At 48.8% G+C, this 13,971-nt stretch overlaps 1 protein-coding gene and 1 long non-coding RNA gene across 4 annotated transcripts in view; both read right to left on the reverse strand.

Moving 5' to 3' along the window:
- Nucleotides 1–1,404: 1,404 nt before the first annotated feature.
- Nucleotides 1,405–13,971, reverse strand: part of N4bp1 (NEDD4 binding protein 1) — a 44,161-nt gene continuing 31,594 nt past the window's right edge. The window contains exons 3-7 of one of the 3 annotated variants that reach the window (NM_030563.2): nt 13,428–13,558; nt 11,894–11,990; nt 8,716–8,823; nt 7,084–7,191; nt 1,408–5,310 (exon numbers count right to left, since the gene is read on the reverse strand). In NM_030563.2, coding sequence (NP_085040.2) covers nt 4,956–5,310; nt 7,084–7,191; nt 8,716–8,823; nt 11,894–11,990; nt 13,428–13,558 — 799 coding nt within the window. In that variant the 3' untranslated portion in view covers nt 1,408–4,955. Of the gene's footprint in view, nt 5,311–7,083; nt 7,192–8,715; nt 8,824–11,893; nt 11,991–13,427; nt 13,559–13,971 lie in introns of all 3 variants that reach the window. The other 2 variants (XM_006531516.3, XM_006531517.3) reach the window with 2 other exon arrangements.
- Gm33877 lies at nt 9,565–11,887 on the reverse strand. The gene is made up of 2 exons (XR_387861.1): nt 10,178–11,887; nt 9,565–10,003 (listed from the first exon to the last, which is right to left on the reverse strand). It is a non-coding gene; the product is annotated as a predicted gene, 33877 (long non-coding RNA).

Here is a 13,971-nt window from a genome sequence, read left to right on the forward strand (position 1 = left end):
CCCTGTAGGCCACTCAGGAGGACCCTTCTTCGTGCAGCCTGTTTAGTTACTGCAACTTGAGACTGATCCAGGAGTCAGACAGGTGGCCGACCAGTGCAGGCCTGATTCCCTTTGCTGGGTCTGAATCCAGACTGTGTGGATAAGCAGGGCTAGCTGTAAACCTGGAGAGAGATGGCAAGCAAAATCCTAGAAGCTGCTGGCTACGGTGTAGAGTTCTGTGATTTGCAGCAAAACCCACCAAACAGGAAGCAGGAGTGTCAATTCCAGCCCCTGGGCCACGTCTCTGGCACTGGCTGTAGGACTCTGGCTTAGCTTTCCCAAGAAGTCACCCCCGGCCTTGGCAGCACCAGGTGTCTAGAGAATAGAAACCTGAACTGTTTTTAGAAGACCGGCGAAGCATGGTAGCCCTCACCTGTAACCCCAGCACTTGGGAGGCTGAGGCAGGAGGACTACCATAAGTTCAAGGCTAGCCTGGACTATAGACCGAGAGGGTCTAAAAACCAACCAACCAACCAACCAACCAAAACCTGCTGGGCATGGCGGCACTCACCTGTAATCCCTGTACTTAGGAGGCTGACACAGAGGTGGGAGGATCGTGTGTTTGGGAACTCAACCCAACCCCACCCCACCCAACCCAACCCAACCCAACCCCCAACCCAATGACATAATGTGCTCCAGGCCTCCTCCCACAGCACATAGGGCAGTGGAGGAAGCCTCCTAAGATAGAGGAGGGGAGGGGCACTAGGGAAGTTGGTGGGGGCGGGGCTCACTCAAGCAGGACACACAGAGCTGCATGTTGGCGCACTCCTGTTGTGCTGCTCGCACACATCTTCGGGCCCTCCCTGGACATTACGCTGGATGTCTTACATCAGCTGAGCCTGCCATGCTTTGCTAAGGACAGTGAGGCGCTTCACTAGGAGCACACACGTGATCTCAAGGGATTAATTCCAACATGAAACTGCTTCAGCAACAGAGAATCCTGGGCCTGGTGACATGTGAGAAAGCGCTTCCTTGACAAGGGGAGCTCAGAACCTCAGGGCCAGGAGTCTCTTGACCATGCATCTTCCCCATGGTAGAAAACGGTGCCAAAGGCTGCTATGGATCACCCCTCGGCTCCAACTAGCAATGGGGAAAATCCCAAGGAAGGCTGTCAGGAGAGGCTTGGGCCAACTGACTGCTCGGGATGGTTCCATCTGGTCAGGATTCCAGGGCTAGGCAACTCTGTCCAGGATGGTATGTGCTGAATTCCTCCCACCCCCACCTCCAAAGGGGGACAGATCGAGCCAGGCAATTGGACCCACCCCCAAATTGAACAAAGGTGGGTCCCGTCTCTGAACACGATCACCATAGATCCTCCAGGGACCTCTTGCCAAAGCCGCAGTCAAGAAAGCACCACCCTCCAGCTCTCACTTGAACAGACATTTATTGAGCACCTACCAAGTGCAAGGCACTTTTAGGTGCCACAAGAGATACAGAGTGACCATATGGTCCCTGCCCACGAGGAGCTCACAGTCTAGAGGGAGGCAACACAGTACACAGTTGGCTGCAGCTACACCGGCCAGAGTGGTAAGAGCCAGAAGCAAGACACCAAATTGCCATGGGGCCACAGAATAGCATAGAGCTGCTTCTGCTCTGAACACAAAGAGAACTCAGGGCTGGGCCTTTGAGGAGGCAGGCTGTAGGGAAGAAGGGCATGTCTATGAGAGGAAGAAACATGAACAGGGCCTATGGGGAACCTAGATCTGGGTGGCTGGAGTAAGGATCATGGCAAGAGAAAGCAGACAGTCAAGTGCGGCCATGGGGCAGCAGCCGCGGACACATGGCTCAGAGGGTAGGAACGTGATGCTCTGGTCGAAGATCACAGAGGAAGAGGATGATGCAAAATGGCCCTCTAGATGAACTTGGAGTCCCCTGGAATTAGGGAGAGGGAAGAGCTGTAAGGTAGCCAATGAGGGAGGGAACGGTGTCACGGAGGATTGTGGGAACAGGTGGTAGGCAGTAGCAAGCCAAGGGCCAAGAAGGATTTAAGGGACCTCAGAGTTAGGTGAGAGATGGCAGGATGCAGGCTGAGGTTCTGGGAGCCAAGATCCCACAGGGTTAGTGAGAGGACTGGTGTCACAGAGTGGAGGGTAGTCAGGAGAGTGGCGACTCCTAAGGAAGTCCAGTTCCAGACCACCTACCAGGGCCCTGCACTCAAGGCGTGTGGCAGTGACAAGCCACCAGCTTTCCTCTAAAGCACTGAGTCCATCCCTCAGGGCGGTGACAGATTGACAGCCTGCCTTTTAGCAAGGGTAGCAAGGGTTGCCCTTTTCTCTGTAAGCCCAAGGGGTGGTTCACCTTGAGAGCCACCTGCTGAGAAACTGAATTAAGGCTAGGCCTTCAAGAAGAAAGGAATGGAGCGCTTCAAGAAGGAAAACAGAGAAAGGGAGGCCAATGGCTTTGCTGTCTGTAGCTACTCCATTAATGATGAAATGGCAACCAGTGATTTCCCAGGCTACTCCCATGTGGTGGGCAGAAGCCAAGTTTCCAAATCTGGGAGGGGAAAGTGGGAAGCCAGAGAGAAGCATTAGCAACAGAACGAAGGGTGTTTTAACTAAAGGGATCAGAGGAACCAAGTAACGATTCGGGCGAACAGTGCAACTGATGGACCCAGCTGAGGTGGCTCAGAATGCTGAGGAGGGACAGCCCTGGAGAGGTATGGGGAGCAGGCAAGGGCCTGGGTGAGCCTGGTGCAGAGGGCCTGCAGTAGATGCCCCTCCCAGGGGGAGGGCTAGGTACTTGGGACTGGCAAGGAGAGGTGGAGCTCTCTTTCATGCCTAACATGTCCTAGAAATACAGCTGAGCCTGTCAACCACACTGGACCAGGACACACACACACACACACACACACACACACACACACACACACACACACACGACACCTTGTCCAATGACCAAAGGTATCAGCCTTAGCTGCACTGGCCGCCTCAACCAAATGCCAGGATACACAGGAGGCAGAGGCACTCCACACAGGGAGGAATTCCAAGACGCTCCCAAGTTCACTGAGGAGGCACTGGAGGGATGGAGGTCAAGCATCTACAAGCACCTAGCAGCAACAGAGCTTTGGATGAGGCAAAGAAGCAAGTTGTGAGCTTTCTTCAGTGGCTGGATAACTGGGCTGTAAATGTTATACCTAAATGTGACAGATTTCACAAAGAATCTAGAATTATATTTCACATTATAATCTACAAAGTAATTAATGCCTTTTGGTTTCCTCCAGCTTTTTCCTCCCTCCTATATGGGGCAAGGGGAAATGGGCAGGTATCTCTCAGAAACAATACTAAGAACACAGAGGCACACAACTCAAAGATCAGGCTAGCCGAAGGGCCTTTGAGAGCCTGTGCTCCTCAGGCCAGCATCAGGCTGAGGCAGCTATGGAGTACTCCCGGCTCTCCTGGTTCCCAGCAGTGCTGGGCTGGGATTGACCACACCAGGAAGCCCTGGAGACAGCTCCACCTTGGCACCTTTGCTGTGCTCCCAAGCTGAGGCACTGGGTGGGGGACTGTGGTGGGTCAACTCCTGGGGCTGGCCAGAAGTCTCTGTTCTGTACTCACACAGCCTGCAGGTCTGAAACCCCCTAGGGACAGATGACAAACAGCTTCCCAGCAGGCTGGATCATCAACAAATTCAGGAGAGATCACGTAAGTATGGCCACCTAGAAGGCTCTGTTCATCTCCTGATGGGTGCAGGGACCAAATGAACCAAGACACGGCATGGTGGCAGCATTCTGTGATCTACACAGTCCCTGCACTACGGATAACAAACCAGCACCAAGTCCACGGTTACCTGCGGGACCGGGAGAACAACAATCCACAGGGCAGTGAATTTAACCACAAGGGCCTGGAGACTGCATGGATGGAGAACACAAAGCCCTTTGAAGGTCCAGGTGAGAGCCAAGACACTAAGAATGACCAGGAGGGGGTTCACAGACACAGACTTCAAGCTACACCGAGAAGAGACAATACTGAGATAACTGGTTCTGAAAGACTCAGGAATTGCTGCTAAGAAACCTCTAAGTAGACAAAAGAAGGGAAATGCAGGGGCTTTGAGGCCCTTCTGAAAGGACTAATGCTATTTATTGGCTTGGGTCATCCTTGAGAATAGAAAACTTTTTGGCAAAGCTGTACAAACGCCACATGGGGGGGGGGGGGTCTCCTCACCAGAGGCTTCAGTGCCTACCTTGTCTTCTGAGGCTAAGGTAGCTGTGGAGCCAGGGTGGGAGCATGGCGGCCATGGCTGGTGAGTGCACTACGGAGCTACGCCAGTCAGGGAGCATGCTGGGGCTGTACGTCCTCTAAGACTTCCCACCTGCTCCTCAGTCTGACTTTGTCTGGCCACTGGTGACAGCCCGGGTGTCAGATGCCATCTAGTGGCTCCACTTCTTCACTCTCATAATGGCTCGCTGAGAAGGCCCCACAAGAGCAGAGCAGGCCCACTCTAGGGATGAAGGCAGGGGAGCACACGCCATGTTTAGTGAACAGGACAAATTACCTCAAGAAAATAGACTTTAAGAAGTCTTGCTTTCCTTAAGGAAGCAACTCCTTTTTTTTTCTTAATTTTTTTTTAAAATTTTATTTAGAAAGGCTAACCATATTTATTTGTCATTTTTTCTTCAGCTTTAAGGAAAATAGTTTAAAAAACATAAAACTGTAAATACACTCAAGAGTAACTGCTATTAAACAGTTCTGAACAGGCAGAAAGAGTACTTTCCTTTTACAGAAAACGTTAAGTCTGTAATAGCAGCATAATTTATATATAGAAAAAAGCTGGCTTTGAAACCCCAGACTTTTGTATACATAAAACATTTCCCTCCTTTTTCTATACAACACAGCAATGCTTTCCGGGAAGGCTTCTTCACGTTATGGTCCATCCCACGGTTGGCAGTTCCCCAGCATCAGTGGGCTCCAGCCCAGCCGTCAGTCCAACACCAGGGCCGACAGGGCATTCAGGTCTTTCATGTACGGATGAGCTGCCAGGATCTGGTCGATCTTCAGCTTTTGCTCAGAGTCAGGGAAGATCTTTAGCAGCGCCTCCCTCAGCTCGCTGGTCTCTGCAGAAGATCTCTGTGCTGGCAGGGGTGGGTTCTGCTGCATACTGGGAAGGGTGGCCAGAGCTGTGAAGTGGGACTGCTGGGGAAGCCAAGGGCTTGAAGAGGTCTGGATCCGGGGTGGAGGCTGGTGGCTGTTGTTGGCTACCTGCGTGCTGGGACTCCGGAAGCCAGGGTCAAATGTGCCCACACTTGGCAGGGCATTGAGTAGCGGCTGCATGTGTCTGTGGATGAAGTGAGAGGGACAGTAAGAAACCCTTTCAAAGCGCCTATGGCTAACACTGAAGGCCTAGATGCTAGTTCCATGGTTTCTGAAGGCCTGAGGAGAAAGCTATGGGGTGGTGAAATCAGCCCCCTAAGAGTGGCCTATAGGGCATCTGGTACCATTTCCAGAACCATAAGGGATCGAGCATCCCTGGATTTGACAATGCCTTACCAGTCTTTTGTCTTAGGGCTGGTCACACTCGTTGGGTTGTATGCAGGGCCAGCTTACAGAGCTGAGGAGAGGCACCTCTCCCTGGGCACAGAGATAAGTCCAACAGGCTCATGGACTTCCTGTCTTCAACGAGCTCTCAATGCACATGCACATGGCGTAATATGTGCATACAGGGGACATCTGTCCTGCTCATCAACTCCCATCGAGTCTAGCTGCAGCTGAGAGCTGGGACAAACAGTGCTGTCAATTCCAGAAGCTCAACAGCCTACAAAAGCTACATTAACTTTAATGGCATCCCCTCATGAAGGAGTGATGGCGACTGGCCACCAAGCACTTTGAAAACGACAATAGATGGGACTGAAAATGACCAGAAGGGCTGATCCTCTCACCAGGCTACTGCAGGAGTGAAGAGGCAGCCAAGAATGCGCCTCTAGCTTGACCTGGGCCTTGGCTCAGTATGGGGCCCACACAGAGCCTTAAACACAGGACGTGAGGTCTAAAATGCAATGAGGATTTCCAATATAAGACATGGAGTAGAGGGGAAGGGAGTGAGAGCACGGCAGGCTGTTATCTCCTCAGTGTGGGCCGATGACCCTGTCTGGGCTTAACACCTCAACTGTGATAAAACCCAAAGGCTCAGGGAGAAATGATCACATTAGGAAACTGAACATATGATGGTCTCCATGATAGACTATCCACTATTTCTCCTTCTATGAAAATCAACCCACGTCCGTGCACCATCAAGTTCCACTAGATGGTCCCCCAAAGGCACAAACAACAGACTAGCAGCCTTGCAAGCTGGGAGAGTGTGTGCCTTCTCCTTTTAGGCACCCAGCCCAACTCTATGCAAAAATCTGCTAGAGGATCCACAGAAATACAGGTTATTTTGGTTTTAAAGCAGAGAAAAGATCTGCCACTAGTTAGCATGAAAGAAGCTGTGGTTAACAAGGTCGCCCGAGAATTCTGCACACAGGAATATAGAACCTTCACTTGTCAGGCAGTGACAGACAAATACGCAAGACAGGCTTCTCCATTCAGTGATGGTGAACTATAGCTGTCTGCTGTCTAGCAGTGATTTCTGAGCAGAACATGAGTTCACATCCCAGCACTGCACACTCAACTCCACCAAGTTCACAGAAAAGCATCCCACAAAAGCAATCAGACAGCACCGACCGAAGCTATCACCAACATGAAAATCTGCTACTCAGAGACCTTCAAGAAAATCTGTGTTGTCTTAGACTAAAATGAGAAGGAGCCTCACACAGGGCAGGCCTGGAGCCCCAGGACTCAGGAGGCAGAAGCAGAAGGATCAGAGTTCAAGTTCAGCTGACACAGAAATGGTCTAAAACAGGCAGGCAGGCAAAAGAAAACTGAAAAGCACATACTGAAGATTAACCTTGGAGTGTCTGCTTGATTGGGTTCCACATTGGTCACATATCATGAATCTAATTAAGGCTTTAAAAAATATGGCATTTCTAGTTATTAAGGACAGTATCTGCTCTGAAGTGTAACATTCGATTGAAATAATAAACCTTGACATACAGGGAAGGCAAATAAATACCTAAGAAAGGCCTCCTTTCGAAGAAATTCTTCTAGCCGAGGTCCGTTTCTTCCCAGAGGGTCATCAGGAACCATAAATATGTCCCCCACGAACGTGTACTGAAGCAGTCTACAACATAGAAGGTCACAGTGCTGACAAATGGTACCCTCCACTAGTGTAGGAAATGGGACATGTCTTAAAGTAGCCTCCCCATCTTGGGGCAATGATCAGTCTAAGAGTGATGACTGCTAACTGACCTGACATACTCAGGTGAAATCAGTGTCACTTGGGTAGGGGACTTTTCTCAGCTGGCTGTGTACCCAGCCAGGCATCTTCTACTAGAGGAGAAACATGGTTAAAGACTGTCTGCTTGGGACCCAGCAGGTGTGCCACAAAGGTCTAGTTTAAGTGAAACTGGAAACAAATGTGTTTCTAGGCAAACCTCTGGAAACAAGGTCCTAGAAGAGAACCCCAGGGGCGAGCATGTGTTACTCATCAAGGACAGGTTGGAACCAGAGCCTGCTCGGCAGGAAAGCCTGGCCTGGTACAACCGGGGCCATGGGTTCTAACACCTTACAAAAAGTAAAAAGTAAAAAATTAGCTGGGCATGGTGATCTGTGCTCTTAACCCCAGCACTCCAAAGCAGAGGCAGGTGAGGTGGAGCCCACCAGAGCTACATAGGAGATCCTGTCTCAGACAAATGAATAAATAAGAGTAAAAAAAATCCTATTGTGTGATGTCTACCATCCACCTTTTTGTTTCTGAGTTGCTTCTCTGACGTCTAGGTTGTTTTGAGACCCACTGCAATTAAAGCATCCTTGTGTGCACACACAGCAGTGCCCAAGCAGTTTAACAGCTTACTCATCAACTGTGCCCACCAGGTCAGAGACCAACTCTCCTCCACCCAGCACCAAGAATTTGTAGCAACACAGAAGGCAGAATGTAGACAGCACTTCCCTTTTATCCCACAATTCCTGACCAAGCTCTCTCTTTCTGTTAAGTTTCAAGTTACACTGTTTACGTGTCTGTGTGCGTGTCTGTGGAGGTTAGAGGGAACCGCTCTTCCCGAGTGTGGTTCCAGGCTCGGGTCTCAGGTCCTCGGGCTTTGACACTGCTCATCAGCCCAAGCCAAACTTTTTCAAAACTCCTCTTAGGATGTGGCAAGCTATAAGGATGGATGTATCTGACAAAGAACAACTGCGAAACCCCAAGAGAAACGAATGCAGTCACATTCACTCCATGGTTCGTATTTGCGGTGTGGGCATGTCTGGTTTTTTCCTGGAGCCACAGCATGGCTCTCCTGTGTGAAGCAGCTGCTCAGGCACGCAGGTCTCCTTGGGGCCCGGGAACTCAGTGTTCACTGCTCTGCAGTAGCTCAGCCACTGAACACATCCAAGTATCAGCAAGAAAGCCTGCAGGCTAAACTCATGGAAAACACCAGACACTGGAACTAAAACTTGACTCACCCCTGTACCCTCAGTTAGTGCCCCCTTTGCTCAGCAAAATGTGTCCCATACTCTTGCTGTGTCACAGTACTCCAGGTGACACCAGATACTCTTAGCAGGTCCACCCTGACCTTTACCGGGGCCACCACCCTGGAAAGCAGAAATGCAAACAGCAAACTTCTGATCAAAACAAAGAAGAAAAGATTACCTTTTGGTAATAATTTCTCTCCAGGACACCGACTCGGTCACAAACTCTCTGAAGTTATCGTTTGTTACAATTATACCCCCAGTCTTGTCCGCTAAGTGCAGTAGAAACCTACGGTAACAAGAGGGTTCAAAATGAGCAAAGACCAGGCCTGGCTGGAGCCGCTGGGTCAAGGACATGAAAGGGTTTCTCAATCTCCAGCTGAAGCCAGGATGGAGAGTTAGGCCCCTGTCAACTGAAAATGTTCAAGTGATGAGTATCTCTGCAATTATTAATGTGATTATAAAACAACTTTTCATGCAATTTAATTCTACAAAAATGATTTTAACTATGAGTCCTACATTTCCTAGAAAAGTTCCTGCAATAAACTGTGGTAAGAGTGCACGAAGGCTTGAGCGAGTTAAAGGTAACAGACAGGCCTGTGAAATCTCTCATTTTTCAGCTGCTTGGCTGCCTGAGTTTAGTTCAGTGTTAGTTACTTGATGGCCAGCTGTGCAGTTTTAAAAGCAATCCATTTTCTGCTTTGCCTTAAGAAGACATCAGTCAGACACCCTTCAGTTTGGCTTAAATACAGACAGACTCATTCAGTTATAACAGGGCCCAGGGTGGTGAAAAGGTTTGCATTTTAAAAACAGTTCCTACAGTGCTGGCGATCAAACTGAGGGCCTGACATGCTAGGTAAGTGAGGCGCAGTAGAGAAACTACCAGGGTGACCGCTCAGTGGCTGGGGAGGAGGGGGACAGCCAGAGGCATTTGGTAGAGTCCAGAGAAGAGAAAAGATGCATACGTGCATAGGGCTGGCTCGCTCTCTCTCTCTCTCTCTCTCTTTCTCTCTGTCTGTCTCTCTCTCTCTGTCTCTGTCTCTCTCTCTCTGTCTCTCTCTCTCTCTGTGAGTGTGTGTGGGGGTGCTTGCTGCCTTCGAGCTAGCATAGTGGGGGGGGAGGGGAGAAAGAATAGCCATGTTTCTAGGGACTGGAGGAACCTGGCACTTACTTAGCTTCGGGCTTTTGTAACTACAAAGGCAAGGGAAGTGGCCCTCTCTGGCAGGCAGGGATGCTGTGTGAGTGAGCTTTTCTATCTTCCACAGCAGTCTTTCTAAGGTCAGACTTGAGCTGAGCCAAGACTGTCAGGAGAACGGAGATCCTTTTGGACCTATCTATCACTCACTCCCAGCCGCGTGCGCGCGTGCGCGCGTGCGTGCGTGTGTGTGTGTGTGTGTGTGTGTGTGTGTGTGTGTGTGTTAAATCTCCCAGGTTGGCCTTGAACTAAGTAACCCAAGGATGACTCTAACCTTCCATTTGGACCTATCTATCACTCACTCCCAGCCGTGCGTGTGTGTGTGTGTGTGTGTGTGTGTGTGTGTATGTGTGTGTGTGTGTGTGTGTGTGTGTGTGTGTGTGTGTGTGTGTGTGTGTTAAATCTCCCAGGTTGGCCTTGAACTAAGTAACCCAAGGATGACTCTAACCTTCCAATCCTCTCCCCTCTACCTTGTGGTGCTGGATGGCAGGTGTGTGCCATCATTCCTGGTTTATAGGGTGCTAGGGATAGAACTAGGGCCTTATGCTGAAAGAGGTAAGAGTGAAATAATAAAGAATAGTGTCGTACTGTGGAAGGTTACTCCTGTCCAAACCCTCTCAAAATCTCTGTGAGTAGCCAGGCACAGTAGTGCACACCTCCAAGCTCAGCACTTGTGGGACAGAGGCAGAGTTAACCTGTGAAGTCCAGGACATCCAAGACTACACAGGGAGAACCTAGCTAAACACAACACAACACAGCAGAACTGAAACCTCTGGAGTTGATAGAAATGTTATTTCTTGAATGAGAACAAAGATAATGAAACAAAAGAGAGACCACTGGCCGCAAAGGTATGATGGCCATCCATCTTAGCAGTCTCTAAGTATGAATGACTGCTCTTCTTAGTCATCTCTAAGTGGGACTCAAACAACTCAACAGTTTCCAAGATCTCAGGAGCCTTAGAAAATGTTCTGTTTTTGTTATACTCCATCCCACCCGCCTCATCTAGGCTCTCACATATTCCAGGCTAGCTTAGGATCCATTGTAGCTCAGGATGACTTTGAATTCCTAAGCCTTCTGCTTCTACCTCTCAAGTGCTGAGATCATGGGTTTGAACCACCACGATTGGCTGACTTCCTTATTTATGAACAATATACATTATAGTTTATTTTAAAGAGCATAAATTTCAATGCTGCTATCTGCCCAAATGTCAATAAAAGTAGATAGGAAGGCTTCTCTCATATCCACTGGGATACACACCCATGTTCTCTGATACCCAGCGGGCTGTGTAAGTCAAGCAAAGCCTCCGCTGTATGTCTGGGCCTGGGTCTGAGTCCCCGGCTGTGAGAAGAAAGCTGAGGTGGTCGTCAGGACCTGAAGGCTTCCTGCCTGACCACTCCAGGGCTCCTGAGCCTGTGACAGGGTCCACAAAGAGTCCTTCAGGACAGATTCCCAGGGCTGCTCCTAACCCTGTCCATCCCCTGTTCAGCTCCAACCACACTGCTCTCTGAAGGCACCTTGGATCCACCCTACCTAACACAGTCTCTTTCCTGTCAGTGAGTGAATGTCTACTGTGGCCCTAACTCACCTCTCTCCCATTTAACCATATACCAGCTTGGATAACAAAGCACTGCCTTCCCTGGGAGGAATGTGGAAATGGGCAGAATAACGCTAAGAAGGGACAGTCAGCCTGAGGGTCCCAGATGCCATGCTTATTCCTCCAGACACGACAGCACGAGAACAGAGTTGTAAAGTACACACCACAGGGAAGGGTGGAATCAAAATCCTTCCTTTTGGGGGTGAGGATTTCACCACGTAACCCTGGCTGGCCTGAAACACAACAGATCTGCTTGGATCTTTGATCTACAGAGTGAGTTCTGGGCCAGGGCTGCATGGTAAGATCTAATCTCCAAAAAGAAAATCAGCCAACTACACATACCTGCCTTTTCTCATCTCAGACATGCTTTACCAAAATAACAAACTCAAAGCAAACCACCGAAGTTTCTTTTGTGCCATTCCTAAACTTACAGAGTATCTCAGTGGTCTTGGTGATGAGTCTGAAACTGAATTAAGCAGTTCCCTTCAGAGTACAGACCTATGCAGTGGACAGGTAGCAGGCTCCTTACCACCCCACTCCCACCTTGGGAAGAAAAACAGCCCTTCATACCTGTCATCATGAGAAGCAATTCTTTCTCCAAAGACCATCCGGGCAGGAGTTAAAGATAATATTCCAAGCTCCTGGAGCTGGGTTAAGAAGTGCTGTTCTGTTCATGGAAGAAGTTGATATGTATTCAGCAAAGACTATCTTCCCAGATGTGTAAATAAATGAATGCAAACCCAAATATTTCACTTGGGGACTTGTAGAAAGACTCTTTTTCCCACTTCCTCAACTTTACTAACTCACCAAAAGAAGAAAAATCACTCACACTAAGGCAAGCCCAGCTTATGAACTGATGAGGTAGATTTTAAAGAAGCTAACAAAATGTTAAACTCAACTGCCTCTAAATGACAACTAAACCAGAAGCCCCCAAGAACTTTCCCAAAAGGATATACTGTAAGTAGAGCATAAAAAGAGAAATGACAAGAGTCACCCAAAGTGGGGGAAGGGGAGGGGGAGAGCAGTCTTAAATAGGGGGTTGCGGGAGTGAACTGCCATTGTTCCAGATAAGAAAGGCTGCTCGTTTTCCAGCCTGGCTGCAGCTTCCTCTCTTGCTCTCAGCTGTCTGTATAAGCATTTACTGGATTTCACAGGCTTGAGTAGTGACAGAATGGAAGGCCAGTGGAAAAGCAGTCACAGGCAAGAGAAGCTGAGAGCTGGAGCCTAAGGTCCCTGTGTCTGCATCTCTTACCAAAGCGGCTGCCAGTGCCCTGCCCTGCCCAATGGAGGGCTCCCTGCCTCAGAGCTGCATGCTGTGTAAGCCGCATTGACACTTAGAAAAGAAAGGAGTGGATCTGCCTCCTTTCTTGTCGATCTTCTCCCAAATAAAGGAAGCTGGAACAGTCTGGAACAGCCATCTCCCTTGTGTCTAAGTTTCACTTCTTGTTCCTGTGCTAGACAAATCTATAAAACACACCCACCTTGTTTTACCTTTCCTTTCTAGGTGCCTGGCATAGCCTTTTCACCTAAGACAAAAACAACCTTAAGTTTCTCTGGAATATTTCGCAATTTATATTCAATTTGAATCTTTTGTGTGGGGCCTGTAGGTTAGCCACAAAGTACTATATGGCAAACAGAAATGATTCATAGTAAGCCACCAGACTACTGAAAAGACATATTTGAAGGTTCTCATCTTCCAAGCAACCACTTAAAAACTATTATTTAAATTCTCAGAAGCACACACTAGTGGAGGGCATCCTCTCTAGCGGATGTGCTAGGTCTCCGCCCTTCCCAACTTCTTATACTGTAACACTTCTCAACTGAGGTGTGTCTACACCAGGCCTGCTAAAAGTCCTACTTTGTAGCCAACGATGACCCTGATCTTCCTGACCTCTGCCCTTCCCGCTCCATCTCCCGAGCACTGACACCACAGGTGTGCGCAACCATACAGACTTTTCGATTGCTATTTTACCGGACACAACTAATTTAGAATTCTGTCATTCAAGTTGTGGCCCATGTGCACGATTCTATTCTAAGCACCATATGTTGAAATTTGAAGCATTAAATATCTAGCCAGAAATATGGAAAGATCACTGGGCCTCACCTGTGATATTAGGATCCCGTCTTGTTCTCCACTGTGGGACAAACACAGTGATGTTCCTGTTGCCGAGCTTCCAAAAATACTCAACTGCAATTGCTATTCCACGGCAACTAAAGAACTTTTTCAGACCGTGGCTGGAAAGAAGGACAATTTCTTTCAGGTTAAAGTGTAAAGAAAAATCTAGGTTTTACCACAGAAAAGAGCAACTATACATAGCAAAAACAACACAAACACACTTTTACTTTTGTTGTACAGTTTGCCAAGTTAGACCTGCTGACCAAGCCGTTCCTGCAGCTTAGTCAGAGCTGAAGGTCTTTTCCCTCTACGTGACAGGCTGAGTATACAGCTTTGGTGGAGAGTGGCAGGCTTGCTGAATACCTGTTTACTATCATGGGTCTTAAATGTACTCTGCTGGGGAAATATCCTGTTCCTAAGCTCTGTCTAATCACCGGCCTCTCAGAACTTTAACTTCTTTTTTGAGACACGGTCTTTATATGTCATTGAAGCTGACTCAAATTTGTGATCCTCCTGCCTCAGTCTTCTGAGG

The sequence above is a fragment of the Mus musculus genome, chromosome 8 (assembly GCF_000001635.26).
Source record: "Mus musculus strain C57BL/6J chromosome 8, GRCm38.p6 C57BL/6J".
Lineage (NCBI taxonomy): Eukaryota > Metazoa > Chordata > Mammalia > Rodentia > Muridae > Mus > Mus musculus.